Genomic DNA, 18087 nt, shown 5'->3' with positions numbered 1-18087 from the left:
TAAATCATGAGAGAATAATCTCCTGAAAGTATGTTGGTAACTAAACCAATGCTGATTTCTGCAACCAAATTTATGCAATTTTACATTATAATTATTCACTTTGATGAAAGAGTATTCTAGGCTCACAAATATTAACAACTCAATCCTAGGGCAAAAAAATTAAAACCGATAGGCTGAAGTCAAACACTGATATGTTTAATAATCCCAGGTTTGTTTTTTAAAATATGCTGCTCTTCAAATTATAAAACGCTAGTCTAGAGGACAAGAAATAGGTAATTTTAAGTCAATCAATCTCCCCTGGATTTAAGCCTTGAATAAGTGTGCTGGTTTACTAAATAAAATTGGGGGGGGGGGGGGAGGGAAGTGTTCAGAACTTGAAAACGTAGAATTGCAGAGTGACAATCACAAGTTAATAATGGAGGCCGCAAATCATAGACCCTCAAAGTTGCATGAACATGTACTATGTCTGCATCTGTAAATGTCTTCCCTTGCAAACATATAAACATAACACAAACTATTAAAAAAGTGTAGTAAATTGGAATCTTTTGTGATCTCAATTATTTTGATAAATTGTTGCATAATCAAGAATTTCTGCTTCTGGTCTGAAAAGGTTGCTTTCTTATTCAGATATTGGTACTGCATTGCCATTATAAGCAATATATCATTCAGATTCAAATAGAAGTCACTGACCCTTATATCAAGATTAAAAAGGTATCAGTAGCTTGACCTCGTGTGTTCAGGAGCAGTCAGCATGAGTTTAGCACCCAGATTCAAAGTGGATCAGTAGATACACAGTTGACACCACTGAAGTCTTTAAACCATGATTTGAGCCAGAGGTTGAGAGTCTCATTACAGGAGGGGTGGGTGAGGTTCTGTGGCCTGCAATGCGCAAGCGATCAGACTAGATGATCACAATGATCCCTTCTGGCCTTAAAGTTTATGAGTCTAAAGTTTATGAATCACTGATACATTTGCCTACAAATCATAAAACATCCCCAATCCTGGCAAAGAGTTCATGTTCTGGGGGGGGGAAATTGCCTGGTAAATTATTTTGAATTATACTGCAAGGCAAATTAGATTATGCCTCATTAAAAAATGGTTACTAACCTTCTGTAACTCTTTTGTTCTTCCAGATATGTTGCTCATGTCCATTTCAATGTAGGTGTGTGCTTGGCTCAGAGCAACACCACTGGAAAGTTTTTCCCTCAGCGGTATCTGTCGGGTCGGCGTTGGTGCTCCCTGGAGCCATGCCCTCATAACGCTGGTATATAGGGCCCTGCCGCCCCCTCAGTTCCTTCTTGCCTGCTAACTCTGACAGAGGGGCAGGTGGGGGGAAGGTTGGAATCGATATGAGCAACACATCTCAAAGAATAACAGTTACGGAAGATTAGTAACCGTTTTTTCTTCGAGTGCTTGCCTATGTCCATTCCAATGTAGGTGACTCCCAAGCAGTTGCGCAAGTGAAGGGTTCAAAGTTCATTGGCACGCTGACTGTAACGCCACTCAGCCAAAACCCACATAGTGTCTAGCTTGCTGGGTGATGGTACAGTGGGATGTGAAAATGTGGACTCAAAACCATGTTGCTGCTCTACAGATGTCCTGAATTGGAACTTGTGCCATGAACGCCGCCACCAATGCTTGAGCTCTTGTAGAGTGAGCTGTCAGTGGAGGAGCCGGGACCTTCGCTAGGTCATAGCATGTGCGGATGCAGGCAGTGATCCACAATGAAATTCTCTGGGCTGAGACTGGACAGCCTTTCAGTCTGTCTGCAATGGCTACAAAAAGCTGAGTGGATTTCCAAAAGGATATAGTCTTATTTGATGTAAAAAGCTAGTGCATTCAGTGAGTGGAGTCTCTGTTCTTCCCTGTTAGCATGTGGCTTTGGAAGAGAAGACTGGTAGGAAGATATCCTAGTTACTATGGAATTGTTAGACCACCTTTGGCAGGAAGCCTGTGTGTGGCCGCAACTGAACCTTGTCCTCGAAGAAGATCTTGTAACAGTGGTTCTGAAGAAAGAGCTCAGCTCTCTGAGACCCTTCTGGCATAAGTAATTGTGACAGGAAGGCCACCTTCCAGGACAGGTAGAGAACACATTGCCAGCAGTTCAAATGGGGGTCCTGTTAGCCTTGCCAACATGGGTATAACCGCTCCAACCCCTTAAGAAAATGACAGACTTAGTTTGAGAAGACCGACCAGCCATTCACCTATGGGTGAAAGGCCAAGATTGCAGCTAGATGAAACCTAAATAGATGATATTGTTAGGCCTTGCTGTTTAAAGAGGAGTAGGTAATCTAGAATGAAAGGCAGTGAATGCTGACTGAATAGGTGAAACCCGCTTTTGCACTGACCAGATCAAGAATCTCTTCCACTTTGCCGCGTAAGTGGCTTTAGTGGATGGTTTCCTACTCCCTAAAAGCACTTTGGGAACAGGTCCAGAGCATGCCAGTTCTGCAGGGTTCAGCCATGGAGTTTCCACACTGTGAGATGAAGAGACTCGACATTCAGATGAAGTAGACAACCATGGTCCTGAGAGATCAGGTCCAGAAACAGAGGCAGGATGTGTTCACCGAGAGATCTAGGAGGATGATGAACCAGTGCTGATGCACCAGGCCAGAGCCATCAGGATAAGATGCATCCTGTCCCTTATGACCTTCAGCAGGACCCTGTGTATGAGACGGATGGGAACGAACGTGTAGAAGAGCTGGTCTGTCCAAGGGAAGAGAAAGGCTTCTGCAAGTGAGTCCGGGCTGTGGCCTAAGGAGCAAAAGTGAAGACACTTCCTGTTGTGCTTTGTCATGAACAGGTCTACCTTGGGAGTTCCCCACCTCTGGAAAACAGTGGTGAGAATGTCTGGGCGAAGAGACCACTAGCAATGGTTGGGAAAGGATATGCTGAAATGATCCACTAACTCATTCTGTGACCCCAGAAGGGAGAAGTCTTTGAAATGGATCGAGTGGGTTATGCAGAATTCCTACAGGAGAGGAGCTTTCTGGCATAGGGGAGAGCAGCATGCTCTACCCTGCCTGTTTATGTAGAACATTGCTGTCATGTTGTCTGTAAGGACCGACATGCAGTTGGCCCTCCAAGTGGGGTGGGAATGCCTGGCAGGCTTGGCGCACTGCCCTCAGTTCCCTCACACTGATGTGAAACAAGAGCTCCTCCAGGGACCAGAGGCCCTGAGTCCTGAGAGGCCCAAAGTAAGCCCCCATCCCTTTGCCGATGCATCTGTAACTAGAGACACTGACGGTTGGGGCCTTGAGAATGGGACTCTTATGCATACTGTCCATGGGTACAGCCATCAAAGACAGTGGCAATCACCGACGGGGGAAGCGAGACCACCCAGTCCAGATGGTATCAGCCTGGTGCATATACCAACACCAGCCAAGACTGGAGAGATCTGAGCCATAGTCTCGCATGTTGTGCCACATAGGTGGCATGATGCCATATGCCCTAGGAGCTTTAGGCAGTTTCTTGCTGTTGTGATGGGGTGATTCCTGGGGTTCTCTATGAGCACCCCTACAGCTCTGAACCAGTTTTCTAGCAGAAAGGCTCTGGCCTGGGTCAAGCTGAGGACTGCCCCAAGGAATTCTATCCTTTGAACTGGGAAAAGGGTAGATTTCTGCATGTTTATGAACAGCCCCAGATCCTGGAAAGTTGACTGTATTAACTCCACGTTTGCCTCCACCTGGGCCTTGGATCGAACTCTGATCTGTCGAGGTAAGGGTAGACCTGAACCCCATGTCTCCTAAGGAAGACTTTACTGGTTGGCATGGTCATTTAATTACAAATCCAGGATTTAAAATATAGTCATTCAGATTGTTTTATTCTATAGGTCTTTTGCGTCGTTTTTTTTAAACTACCACTGCAACGCCACAAAGTTGCAGATATTGCTTCAGCCATTGCTATCTGTCTCAACCTATTAAATGAATTTTACATGCACCATGATAATGTTGTGAGAGTTAAAAAGTGACTTTTGCATTCCAATGAATTATTAGGCATTACAGACACCGTCTCATTTGCAATCTAAGACCATTCTTTATTCTCCCAAATTTGTATGGGCTTTAGAAAACTGGTTCTTTTATCTATAATGGCATGTCAGAAAAATCCACTTCCCTTTCCAGCAACCTTCACAGATATGCCTGAATATTTTTGATATTGTTAAAAATGTGCTATTAACTATACCAAACCCTCCCATATACTGAAGTCATGATTTGATATCAGATACACATGAATCATCTGTCTGTATGAAGCCTTTAACACACTGGTATCTTCAAGATATAATTTGTACATTAAAAGTGCAAGAATATAGTCAACTTTCCATCATGTTTATACCCCAAATATATATATAAACTCTATACCTCCTGATCTTTCTGTACATTACGGTTACTTTGTGTCTCTAGGCAAATAAAGCAGTTTTAAAGGTCAGCAGACCAGACTTTCAGAGGTTCTCTCCTTTCCCCTCCCCCATAGCCAATGGACACCCTTGGATGGCAAAGGATGTGCCATTGTTGCACCTATCAACCAATAGCCCTCAGTTTGGTTTAATTTGCATCAGTAAGCAACCTGGTGCAGACACCCCTCAGTATCAGAAAGGTATAAAGGTAGATTAATATTTCTCAGTCACAGCTCAGGTATTGCATCAGCATTTTCAACTGTTTAAAAACAATTAGTTTTAAATACTGCAATTATTTGAGTTTGACTTCTCTTCCACGTGATCTTTTTCTCTAGAATACTCAAGGGTAAACACGATGACAGGTAGAGGAAGTGACATGTAACTCATGCTAAGTATAGATTTTCCTTTTATATATGGCCAAAAAGTGGAAGGAGGAGGGAGAATTCTATTGTTTTTTTATCAAGTGATGTGGCAATTACATTACTCTTATCTTCTTATAAAAAGGATTCTTAAAGACTGGATAAAGGTAAGTACACAAGGACTAAGTACACAAGGAACTGTAATATTGATTATTGTTGGTAACTATGGTTTTAGCACTTAAATGAATCTCTATCACGGTTTTAAAATACTGTAATTATGTAGAACCTCTATCCTTTTTCAAATGCCTTCTTTCAGAACAGGAGTTTGAGGCTTTCATGATGTCTTTGGGAAGACCTCAAAGCGTCTAAATTAAGAAATACATGTATCAACAACAGGGAAAGTAAGGTACTTTTTTGGGTAGGCCTTTGGAATAAACTGCAATGAACTGAAATTAGTAGTTAGATTCTTAACTTTGGACATATCTACATTATGGTGCCATAGCTATGCTGATGCAGAACTTTACCACAGATGCTCAATGCAAGGCGTTTTCCTGTCGCTGTAGTAACTTCCACCGTCCCAAGCCACAGCAGCTAGGTCAATGCAGGTGTTCTTCTGCTGACCTAGCCACATCTATACAGGGAGTTTAGACTGGCATAACTACAGCCGGCCCCTGAGCGCCATAGCTATGTCAACCCAAGCATTAAGCGTAGACCAGACCTGTGTTTCACTCAGTGAAGTCTGGTTAATGCAAATACAGGCACTACCCAACTGGGTCTTTTTCCATCCTCCTGCCTCAGTATCTTTAGTGACCTCTCACTGCATAGAGCATGTCAAACTCCTTTTAAAACATTTATATTTGTAATTTTTTTCATACAATTTCCTTTACAAAAGAGAGGGAAAAGAAGAATTATAGAAAAAAATAAAAAGCAACAGAGGGTCCTGTGGCACCTTTAAGACTAACAGAAGTATTGGAAGCATAAGCTTTCGTGGGTAAGAACCTCACTTCTTCAGATGCAAGTAATGGAAATCTCCAGAGGCAGGTATAAATCAGTTTGGAGATAACAAGGTTAGTTCAATCAGGGAGGTTGAGGTGCTCTGCTAGCAGTTGAGGTGTGAACACCAAGGGAGGAGAAACTGCTTCTGTAGTTGGATAGCCATTCACAGTCTTTGTTTAATCCTGATCTAATGGTGTCAAATTTGCAAATGAACTGGAGCTCAGCAGTCTCTCTTTGGAGTCTGGTCCTGAAGTTTTTTTGCTGTAAGATGGCTACCTTTACATCTGCTATTGTGTGGCCAGGGAGGTTGAAGTGTTCTCCTACAGGTTTTTGTATATTGCCATTCCTGATATCTGACTTGTGTCCATTTATCCTCTTGCGTAGTGACTGTCCAGTTTGGCCAATGTACATAGCAGAGGGACATTGCTGGCATATAATGAGAAAGAATACTTTCAGGATAACACTGAACAGTGCACTGATACACAGATACCCTCCCACCAACAACACAGGAAGAAGAACTCCACATGGACTCCTCCTGAGGGTCGAAATGACAGTCTGGACCTATACATAGAATGCTTCCGCCGACGTGCACAGGCAGAAATTGTGGAAAAACAACATCGCTTGCCTCATAATCTAAGTCGTGCAGAACGCAATGCCATCCACAGTCTCAGAAACCACCCTGACATTATCATCAAAGAATCTGATAAAGGAGGTGCTGTTGTCATCATGAACAGGTCTGATTACCAGAAGGAGGCTGCCAGACAACTCTCCAATACCAAATTCTACAGGCCACTTTCCTCAGATCCCACTGAGGAATACACTAAGAAACTGCACCATCTACTCAGGACACTCCCTACACTAACACAGGAACAAATCAACATACCCTTAGAGCCCCGACCGGGGTTATTCTATCTACTACCTAAGATCCACAAACCTGGAAATCCTGGACGCCCCATCATCTCGGGCATTGGCACTCTCACTGAAGGACTGTCTGGATATGTGGACTCCCTACTCAGACCCTACGCCACCAGCACTCCCAGCTATTTCCGTGACACCACAGATTTCCTGAGAAAACTACAATGCATTGGTGACCTCCCAGAAAACACCATCCTAGCCACCATGGATGTAGAGGCTCTCAACACAAACATCCCACACACAGATGGAATACAAGCTGTCAGGAACAGTATCCCTGATGATGACACAGCACAATTTACCTCTGAGCTCTGTGACTTTATCCTCACGCACAATTATTTCAAATTTGGTGACAATATATACCTCCAGATCAGTGGCACCGCTATGGGCACCCGCATGGCTCCACAATATGCCAACATTTTTATGGCTGACCTGGAACAACGCTTCCTCAGCTCTCCTCCACTCATGCCCCTTCTCTACCTACGCTATATTGATGACATCTTCATCATCTGGACCCATGGGAAGGAGACCCTGGAAGAATTCATGATTTCAACAGCTTCCACCCCACCATCAACCTCAGCCTGGACCAATCTACACAGGAGGTCCACTTCCAAGACACCACCGTACAAATAAGCGATGGCCACATTACCACCACCCTATACCGAAAACCCACCGACCGCTACGCCTACCTTCATGCCTCCAGCTTCCACCCGTCACACCACAAGATCCATCGTCTACAGCCAAGCACTGAGGTACAATCGCATCTGCTCCAACCCCTCAGACAGAGACCAACACCTACAAGATCTTCACCAAGCATTCTCAAAACTACAATACCCACACAAGGAAATAAAGAAACAAATCAACAGAGCCAGACGTGTACCCAGAAGCCTCCTGCTACAAGACAGGCCCAAAAAAGAAACCAACAGAACTCCACTGGCCATCACCTACAGTCCTCAGCTTAAACCTCTCCAACGCGTCATCAGTGATCTACAACCCATCCTGGACAATGATCCCTCACTTTCACAGACCTTGGGAGGCAGGCCAGTCCTCGCCCACAGACAACCTGCCAACCTTAAGCATATTCTCACCAGCAACCACGCACCGCACCATAACAACTCTAACTCAGGAACCAACCCATGCAACAAACCTCGATGCCAACTCTGCCCACATATCTACACCAGCAACACCATCACAGGACCTAACCAGGATCAGCTACAACATCACCGGCTCATTCACCTGCACGTCCACCAATGTTATATATGCCATCATATGCCAACAATGCCCCTCTGTTATGTACATTGGCCAAACTGGACAGTTACTACGCAAGAGGATAAATGGACAGAAGTCAGATATCAGGAATGGCAATATACAAAAACCTGTAGGAGAACACTTCAACCTCCCTGGCCACACAATAGCAGATGTAAAGGTAGCCATCTTACAGCAAAAAAACTTCAGGATCAGACTCCAAAGAGAAACTGCTGAGCTCCAGTTCATTTGCAAATTTGACACCATTAGATCAGGATTAAACAAAGACTGTGAATGGCTATCCAACTACAGAAGCAGTTTCTCCTCCCTTGGTGTTCACACCTCAACTGCTAGCAGAGCACCTCACCCTCCCTGATTGAACTAACCTCGTTATCTCCATACTGATTTATACCTGCCTCTGGAGATTTCCATTACTTGCATCTGAAGAAGTGAGGTTCTTACCCACGAAAGCTTATGCTTCCAATACTTCTGTTAGTCTTAAAGGTGCCACAGGACCCTCTGTTGCTTTTTACAGATTCAGACTAACACGGCTACCCCTCTGATAGAAAAAAATAAATGTTCACCTCATCTGAAGTACAAATTACAAATCTCATTTCCAGCATGAGTTGCTATGTCCTCATATTTTTACTGGAGTCCACATACTGTATAATACTTTATACATCCCTCAGGAAACTGTTTATTACATTATTCTAGTCACAAACACGTACATTTTTGGATCACAGCAGCATTGCCTGAGTTGAAAAGTAAAGGTATGACCAAATGAAAGCTTCTAATTTTATAATGCAAACATTTCCAACTATGTATAGTAATTGATCAAAAAACCAGCATATACATGGATCAAAGAATGCATACTATACTAATGCTCTGTTTATCCTGATTAAAGTCCCATTAAAATCAAGTTGACATGAAAAATGAGATATTACATAAAGCATGGGGGGAAGGGGGGTCAATACTTTCTCTTATTACTTCACTTACCAGGAATTTAAAAAGTAAAATGAAGACTACACCACACACCAGTGACTTGATAACATTTAAAACTATGCTGCATAAAACCAAGTGCCCAGCTCTATTTTAGAACAGATGTTCTCTCATTCTGTTAATGGCAAGAGAGGTCTTGCTTACTGCTGCAAAGCCAAAGTCACCAGACGTGAAACAGAACTGAGTAAAAATGTGCAGTAAGCTTTAATAAACTTAATATAATTTTACAAAATACATATACTCTCTTCTATAATTATCTTCAGTTTACAAATTAATTACACTCTTAATAATGGTGAAGCCTGCAATACTAGACAGCTTTGCAGTAGTCAGTCAAAGAGAGGTTCACTATGCCCCAAGGTGGATAAAAATTGATTTAATCTTTTTAAAACTGATTTTGTTTTTAGAATTTCAATTTAAAAAAATAAAAAAGAATAAAGCTATGTAAAATTAAATTTGAAATTATGATAACCTATGTTAAAGCTTAATAAATCACTTAAATTAAATAAAAAATATTTAAGCAGAACATATATGATGTTCAAGTTTTAAAAAGAGAAACCACTGAGTTTGTAAAAGTCACTGGCTAAGCACCTGGAATCAATTTGTTGAAGTGCTAAACCAGCTTTTGATAGCAGTAGCCTCTTCTGCAGGTGCAGAGAGAATATTTTCATTTCAGTTTATTCAACTAGTGTTCAGTGATTAGTTCTTCATTCAAAGTTGAGAAACAAATTGGAAGCTGGAAAAAAAAGGAGGAAAGCTGGTTTTCTTCGTCAAATCTGAGTAGAATGTGGTAAGAGAAGAGGAGAATTACGAGTTCAAAAATTGTGACGGACATGCTGACCAGAAACAATTACCGTATATACTCGTTCATAAGCCGGATATTTTTGGTAAAAAAGCGACGCATCAAAGAGCAGGGGGTCGGCTTAAAGACGGGTCTACACCAAAATTTGATGATTTTAAACTCTATGGAATCATTGAATTGAACATCTAATACATTGTCGTTTTGTTTACCTGGAGCATCTGCAGGCATGGAGCCCCTCAGCTCTCTGTGGCCGCGCCTGCAGATGCTCCAAGTAAACAAAACGTCCCAACCCACCAGCGTCTTACCCTGACGGGCCAGGAGCCAAAGTTTTCCAAACCCTGAAATATAGGGTCAGCAGAGTCATGCAGTTTTTGCTATTTTTACCTATCCATTTTGGGGGGTGGGCTTATAAACGAACGGGCTAATGAACGAGTATATATGGTAGTTCAATTCACTAACAAATATTACTGTCTTTCTTTAATGAATTTTTAAATGCAAAACATGATAAACTTAATTTTCTTCCCTTATGTATCCTGCATATTTAATGCAAGTTTATTTACCTAATGAAAACCAATCTTAAAATGCTGTTTTTGTGCATTTTTAATTGACTTCCAAGTTTTAGCCAAATGCTGCTTGACACAAACCAGGACTAAACAATGAATCTAGTAAATAAAAAAATGTGTCATTCTCCACTTTCTAACATAATAAAAATATGTAAAAATTAATCATCTGAATAAATATATGTTACGCTACATAACTTATTAAATAAATATGTATAAACAGTGTATCCTCTTGGCTAGCAAAAAGTACCACCAAATTATAGCAGATAATGAGAATCAATTAATTATCTAAATCAAGGTTTCCTGCTTGGTGATTTAAATCTACTTTGATTTAAATGAATCCATCCTGCTATATTCTATGAATACAACAGTGATGCACAGGATGTGTAATGATGTATTTTTTTTATTCTTCACTGAAAATGTATTGATTTATTGATTTCTATGCTGTTAGCACAAAGTGTGCTAGAAACTGTATGCATGAAGAATCCCTGCCCCAAGGAGCATACAATTTTACAACCTTCTGGCTAAATTTTAAGCTTTTGCAGAGTTTTAATATTTATTGCTCAATGACAAACCATGAAAACACTTTCATCATGACCAATGTATATACATTTGTTAGTTCTGTCAGTGATTTACATAAAAACCATCACAAAAATGCCAAGCAGATAAATTAAATACTCGCTAAACACTATTTACACATGCTTTAAAGTGATGAAAAGGGTCTCCTCTGTATCCAGTGCATTCTGAAGGATTCCTTTGGATTTGACTGACTCCAAACTAGGGGCAGTGGAACGGGGAAGAAGGGGGAAAAAAGAGACCAGAGCTATAACCCCACCAAGGAAATACTGGAGGGATGGATCTATATTTCTGCACCCCCAGAGAGCAGAACCCAGCTCTGGTCCAGCACATGGGTGGTGATGGAGTGGGGGAGAAAAACACAAGACCAGGACTTGGAAGAAGAAGGACTAGAGGAGCCACTGAAGATGATGCATGAGATCAGGCTCGCTGCTGAGAAGCAGGTAGGACTCCCTGGCCCAGATCAGTCCTGCCTTCCAGCCTCCCCAGGAGACAGGACAGCATCTCGGTGTGGTGGGGGACATCAATACACCAGCCACGAGAAGGACGGGGGGGGGGGGGGGGGGAGGAGGGTTATGTGGAGCACAGCAGTCAGTGGGCAAGGAAGTGCCATAGGAATCACAGTAGGAACTACCAGGATACTCCTTCTGAGTCTGTAGCTGGCTGTTTCCCCCAGTCACAGTAGCTTTTCCTTGCTTTTCCTCCACCCACCCCATTCACAGGGAGCTTCTACCCTCATCCCCACTCTAAACTGCTCTTTAGATCTTAAATTTGCTGATAAACAAAAATTATCCCAAGTTTAATAAAAGAAAAAAATGGCTTCTATGTGAAGTTTGTATATGGGAGACAGCTTTTCCTATATTTTATAATGGGTCCATTTCAGTTCCTTTTCCATTTTATGTGCCCAATTTGAGCTACCTTAAGGGTCCTTATTGTCAGAAAGTAGATGCTCAATACTTATTAAAGATTAGGTCCCTTTAAGGTGTGTTAAGTTGAGCAGCTAAAAATCATTGGTCACTTTTGAAAGTCTTGGCAATACACAACATTTTATTTGAACAGACACTTGTGTGGAATGCTGCTCTGTCTCTCGTTATGTGAGACAGCATATTATAGATGGGGTTTTCATTTTTTTGCTGGATAGCTTTTATAAAGCTGCAATTATATCATACAAAAAGTACAGACATATGAAACCTGTGCATTAAAGAATTTTAAAAATATTAAACAACTGAGTGAAGATTCAGTGAATTTCCCCTTCCCACATGGAATACTAAAAGGAAAAAAAAACTAGCTAGGAAATAACACTTGAGAGTTTAGAAACAACATGAACTAAACATGTATCACATCCTTATCTTTTTTATTTTGTAAACAATAAGCTAATGGGTATACAGCACATGACTAATATAAGACTTGATATGCAATTATTAATTTCCCATTTAGCGTAAAAGATGTAGTTAAGTTATTAATTTCACATTCCTGGATTTAATGCCTCCCAAATAGAACTGACTGTTCAGTAAGAAGAGAATAGAAACCACTTCTCAAATAACTGATTTTTAGAGAGTCAGGACACTCACCTATGTAGACCCTCCGGCTATATCTCTGCATCAACAGCAGCACAAACACATGCAGTGGAATAAGGTTGATGATGAAAACATAACCACCCCATGCAGAGACCTATGGGAAATTAAACTGTAAATTAGATAATTTAAATATAACTTGAGAAAGAGCTGTAAACTATCAGATTCTATTTATGTACTACTTATTAACACAGCAGTATCATTACATTCACAAAACATTTCTTTATTCCAACATAGGCTTTATATGAGACTTTTTAAATGATAACTGGTGTGGAGTGGAGGGAGAACATGTGCATGATTGAAGATCATAACAGCTATAAAGGTGAAGGTTTGCGAATGCTGGTGGCAAAGCTCTCTCAATTAGCTTGTGCCTCTAAAATTTGCTGTCTAAGGAAAGATAGTTAAAACCCCAATTATGTTCACTTAAAAAAGAGCTCAAGATGTACCTCTTTGCCCAGTCTTTCTCTAATTAAACCCTGGATTCCTAGTGGAGCGGTAAAGCCACAGGCAGCAGGAGAGCACGCCTGATTAAGACTGTCTCAACGCAAAACTTGGTATTTAAAAACATGGTCATCACTATGGAAAGACATCCTAAGCCATAGTGATGGGTATTAAATAAATGCTAATAATAAATACAAATAATAATAATGGAGCTTGAGAGCAAGAATTAGAAAAGTTACTTTTTTAAAGACAATTCTGTGGGTCACATTAACAGTGAGCTAGTCAGTACGTAAACTTTAATTGAGATAAATATCGCCAGACAGTTTGCAAATACATGCATAACTTTTCAGTCAACGTAGTAGCTATTCCTCTTTTCAAATGAGCTACTTCTTTGATTTTTGCAATGCAGAATGAAGTTTACTACCCCAAAATTGCAATTTTTACCATTTAATTCTCAGCTAATAGTTTAAAGAACACTGATTTCATTAGAAAGATAATATTACGTTGGAGGATACATTTATGTCCAGTCCTAAAGACTGATCTGGGAAAAAACGCATATAAGGAACTTGATTAAAACCTCAGCAGCAACTAAAGGTCTCATTAATTCTTCCACAAATGGAACAGCTATATTGCAAAGAATCACAAGAGATAATGCAAGTACCTTCCCTGAAAATGAAGGAACTTTATTCTTACTATTAATCTTAAACCTGGCTAAATTTTAGCACTTAATTAGTTTACTCTGTCCCTTAAAACAAAGGAAAAATATGCAATATACCCTCTAGTTCAACTCAGGCATTGTGACATTGAGGGGTAGATATAGCCAGGGATTCTGATACTTTGTTTTGCACACAGTCCTTTTTTCCCTCCTCTAATGTGTGTCTGACCCAAAGATGCTACTCAACAGATAAGTGGCAGAATCTCATCATGAATCTCAGAATCTCCCTCATGATTTCCAGCAGTAAAAATGCATTACCATCTTCTTTTGTTATTTGACTGAATTTTGCAAATGGTCGTTTTTAAAAGGATCTCCCATCAGAATATGTGGGTGTAGTAGAAAGGCTATACTATACTAGCATAACAAACTCAGGTCTAATTTGTACATGACAGTATATCAAAACAGAAATATGTAACACACCCTTATGCATGGTTTCACAACCACTCTACCATAAAATGAAATAAATGTGCTTTAGAGGACAATGTGATGTAAAAGAAAAGGCTTACAGCCAGGATTCAGTTGGGGGGGGAGGGGGTGTTAAAAGGGGTTTAGGTTGCACCCTATACTCCTGGGGGAATTCTGCGCTACTGCACAATGCAGAATTTTGCAGAAATTAACATTGTGCATGCAGAATTTCCTTTCCCCCACAGAAATGGGCTGCAGTACTGCTGGCTGCCACTAAGGGCCACTGGATCCGGCAGAGCCCAGCTCACAAATAGAAGACACTGCTGGGGGGAGACAGGGAGCTAGAGGGTGCCTGGCAACTGAGGGAAGGAGAGGGCGGCACTCAGGAGACTCCATACAAGCCTGGGACTAAGCATCAGGCTGTTTCTCCCTCTGGACACCTGGGCTCTGCAGGGGGAGGGGGACGGGTATCTGGGCTGGGGAAGCCATGGCTGGGCTTGGGGATAAGGGGTGCGGGTATCTGGGCAAGGGGGGCCCCCCACGGATGGCCTCTGGAGGGCAGAGGGCGTGCAGGTATCTGGGCTGGGGGGCCCTGTGGCTGGGCTCGGGGAGTGAGGAGGAATTGTGGTTGTCTGGCCCCTGACTGGCTCGGGGGGGGGAGGGAGGCAGAGAAACAGGAACTGCGTTGTCATAGGGATTTCTTTAACTCTCTACTCCCGGGGGAATTTTTGTGTATGTCTGTATTGTTACAGACATACTTGCTGACAGGTATTTTGAAATAAATTACCAAAATAATTGAAACTGGCATGATTATGTAGCATTATTTTGACAAATAAAGTTTGCAGAATTTTAAAATATTGTGTGCAGAATTTTTAGGCACAGAATGCCCCCAGGAGTGACCCTAGATACTGTATTCACACACAAATCCCAATCACAATCCTACTGCTATTTTAGTATTCTTTAGTTTAAAATGTAAGCTCCTCTGGGCAGAGACCCTTTTGTATAAGCTTGAGCTGCTATGTACATCTCTAGCACTACATAAATAATTTTTCCAATCAACATCCCCCTCCCCCCCACCAGGCTCCCATTCCCACCCTATTCTACCTGGAGGAATTTATCCATCATTCTCCAAGAAATCCTTCCCACCACAAAATCTTGTCCCACTCGAGTCAACCCATTTCATAAAAAGGTCAGTACAAAAGAACTTTTTGCTGACAGACTTTCTTCTGATTCCCCCCACATCTTGCAGAAATTCCCATTTTCACAGATTCATAGATTTTAAGGCCAAAAAGGACCACTATGATCATCTCATTAGACCTCTTGCATAACACAGCTTCTTGAATTTCACCAGTAATTCCTGCACTGAATCAACAACTTGTAGTTCAACTAAAGCACTTCTTTTAAATAGACATGCAGTCTTAGTTTAAAGACTTCAAGTGATGGAAGATCATATCCCTTGGTAAGCTTTGCTAGGCTAATGGTTAATTATTCTCACATAAAAATTTGTACCTTATTTCCAGCTTTAATTTTTTCTAGCTTCAACTTCCAGCCATTAGATCCTGTTATATGCTTTTGTTTGCTACATCAATTAACCTTCTAGTATACAGTTACCTTCCCCCAGTGTACAAACTTCAGGTGGTCATCAAATCACGTCTTAAACTTCTCTTTGATAAACTAGATACACTTAGCCCCACTTTTACTGCGGCCATCCACCCAAGATCCACCAATTCACTCCGAATGAGATTCTCTCTTCTATTGTCAGATCATCTCTACTCATTTTGAGCCCCCACCCACTCCATCACCAAAGGAATCTGTCTGCTCCATTCCAAAATTCCTGGCCTATTCATACAAGGGAAAATTTATTTCCTGGAGAACACAAATCTTTACAAAAGGTTCTGAGCAGAAAAGTAAACATCTGCCCTCTTCTTTGACTTAATTAGGCCAGCAGAAGCAGCTGTAAGTTAATTTAAAAAATACAAAACCAAAACTTATTTCCATTCAACTAGATTGAACAGAAACAGTTTAGTTTACGTACAAATAAAAGGCTTACCATATAAAAGTAAGATAGACAGCAGCATATTGTCCAAAAGACTGACCCAGTTTTCACAGACTTCACCTTTAAAAAAAAGAAAAAAATCAAGTATTCAAGAATTACAAGTTACAATATTAGACAAAGCAATTAAAAATAGCATTACAAAATTCTGTCACCCAAGCCAAAAAAATGTACCTTTTTATGAAAAGTATGGGTTAAAGCAAAAAGACTCCCATGATCAGTTTGTGTTTTAGGAATTTAACTGCCCACCTTCAAAATTCATGGATGTAGTTCAGAAAGACATCTTCCATAAAATAAAGCAACAGTGCAATTCGGTTCACCTGCATAAGGCCAATCAACCATAATAGCCTATATCCAACTTTTCACTCAAATTGGTACTAGGACATGACACACTAGTTCAGTGGTTCTCATCCTATTTACCATTGTGGGCCCGCATAGGCAGCTCTTGGTGTGTTATGTGGGCTGCATCCACAAAATATATATACTACCTAAATGGCCCTGAGGTGTGTGCTGACTGGGCTGCAAGCGGTCTGCGGGCTACAGGTTGAGAACCACTGCACTAAATACTTCAACCCCTGAGGCAGAATAGTAGTTGCAGCATCTTTGTGCTACTTGAAGATTGGTGTAAACATAGAGCATATGGCCACTCCACTGGATGATGACCATCACAACTCTCACCACCGCTGCTCTGTCAGTCCTTGTATCATATTATTAGGGTAAGTGCTGTTCTATTCTGAAAAATAACTTTGAAAACCCACTTAAGGGTAGTAGGAATATCAGGTATCACTGAAGGCATAAGCTGAAGACAATGGGGTTCCACAGGTGTTGAGAGTATGATCCGATTTACAGATGATGTGCTAGATGTTAAGAACCCATTTTGACTGTGAGAGTCCATGACAATTTGTTGGGCTGTCAAACAAAATATTTCTTAATACAATATAATATTTTGAATCTATGGTAACAACTACTGATCGATTCCTTTTTAGGGGTTGGTGGGAAGGCTCTGTATCCTTTATAATACATTAAATCTCAGTTGTGGATTACCAGCGCTTTACAAGTCCAGTAGTCTTTATTATTTACTTTGAAAAATAACTACATATTTTTCTGTACTTCCAAATTTAAGATTGTCAACATTGTGTAGATTTTCGTTTTGATGAATTATTACACTGTTGGGTGTTGGGTAAAGCTGGACGTTTTGACAGGAGATAAAGAATAGCTGGAGTTTCGGCTCATGAAGGTGCGAAAGATGATTTTGTGTTTTGGTGCTACACCTCCTCTTTCCCTCTCCCTTGTGAGTAAGAATACAGATTGACTTTAAGTTTGGGGAGAGATGAGTGAACTTTTTGTTCCTTACCCCCAGCAATGGTTGGGAGCAAGTACGTCCTCACTGCAGGCTGCCACAATATTGACTACTTCAACAATAACAAAAAGAAGTCAGCCTACTGTTTGTACTAAGATCATCAACAATGACTTATGGCTTGTCTACATGGGGAAATTTCCCAACATAGCTAGGGCAGAATAATTATTCCACTACAGTTATGCAGGTATAAGCCATTGTGTGGACACTATTCCAGAATAAAAATAATTACTTTTCTTCAAAAGAAAAAGTAATTATTCTGACTGGGTTAAGTATAGCCGAATAATTATTCCAGGAAATTTTACCATGTAGATAAGTCCTTATTGTTGACATTTAAATTGTAATTAGACTTCAAAACTAATAGAATCAATTTACATCTCACAGAACTAGTTTTCTGGCTGTCTGCAGACTCAGGCAGACATCACTGTTACCTATTTCTATCTCGTTCACATTTTGGAAGTTGATAAGAACAAGAGATAGGGTTTTTTTTAATAATTAAATTAAATTTTCATTTCTGTTGCAATTCTACAACAATTTATGCAGACACAACAGGATTAGACATAGACCTCAGTTAAATATGACTTACAATACAACAGACACCACCACCATATCCCACTTATTTTCAAGTAACAGCACAGGTTAATTCTATATACATCTGAACAACCATGAAAAATAAAAGTTTACAACTGCAATTTTGTTTTGG

The 18087-nt window shown here is 40.7% G+C and overlaps 1 protein-coding gene across 2 annotated transcripts in view; it reads right to left on the bottom strand.

The window, feature by feature from the left end:
* Nucleotides 1-18087, bottom strand: part of STT3B (STT3 oligosaccharyltransferase complex catalytic subunit B) — a 93903-nt gene that overhangs the window by 31292 nt on the left and 44524 nt on the right. For both annotated transcript variants that reach the window (XM_005299274.4, XM_065583542.1), the window contains exons 4-5: nt 16025-16090; nt 12411-12510 (exon numbers count right to left, since the gene is read on the bottom strand). In XM_005299274.4, coding sequence (XP_005299331.2) covers nt 12411-12510; nt 16025-16090 — 166 coding nt within the window. The remainder of the gene's footprint in view (nt 1-12410; nt 12511-16024; nt 16091-18087) is intronic.

Source organism: Chrysemys picta, chromosome 2 (assembly GCF_011386835.1).
Source record: "Chrysemys picta bellii isolate R12L10 chromosome 2, ASM1138683v2, whole genome shotgun sequence".
Classification (NCBI taxonomy): Eukaryota; Metazoa; Chordata; order Testudines; family Emydidae; genus Chrysemys; species Chrysemys picta.
This window is presented reverse-complemented; position numbering and strand designations above follow the sequence as displayed.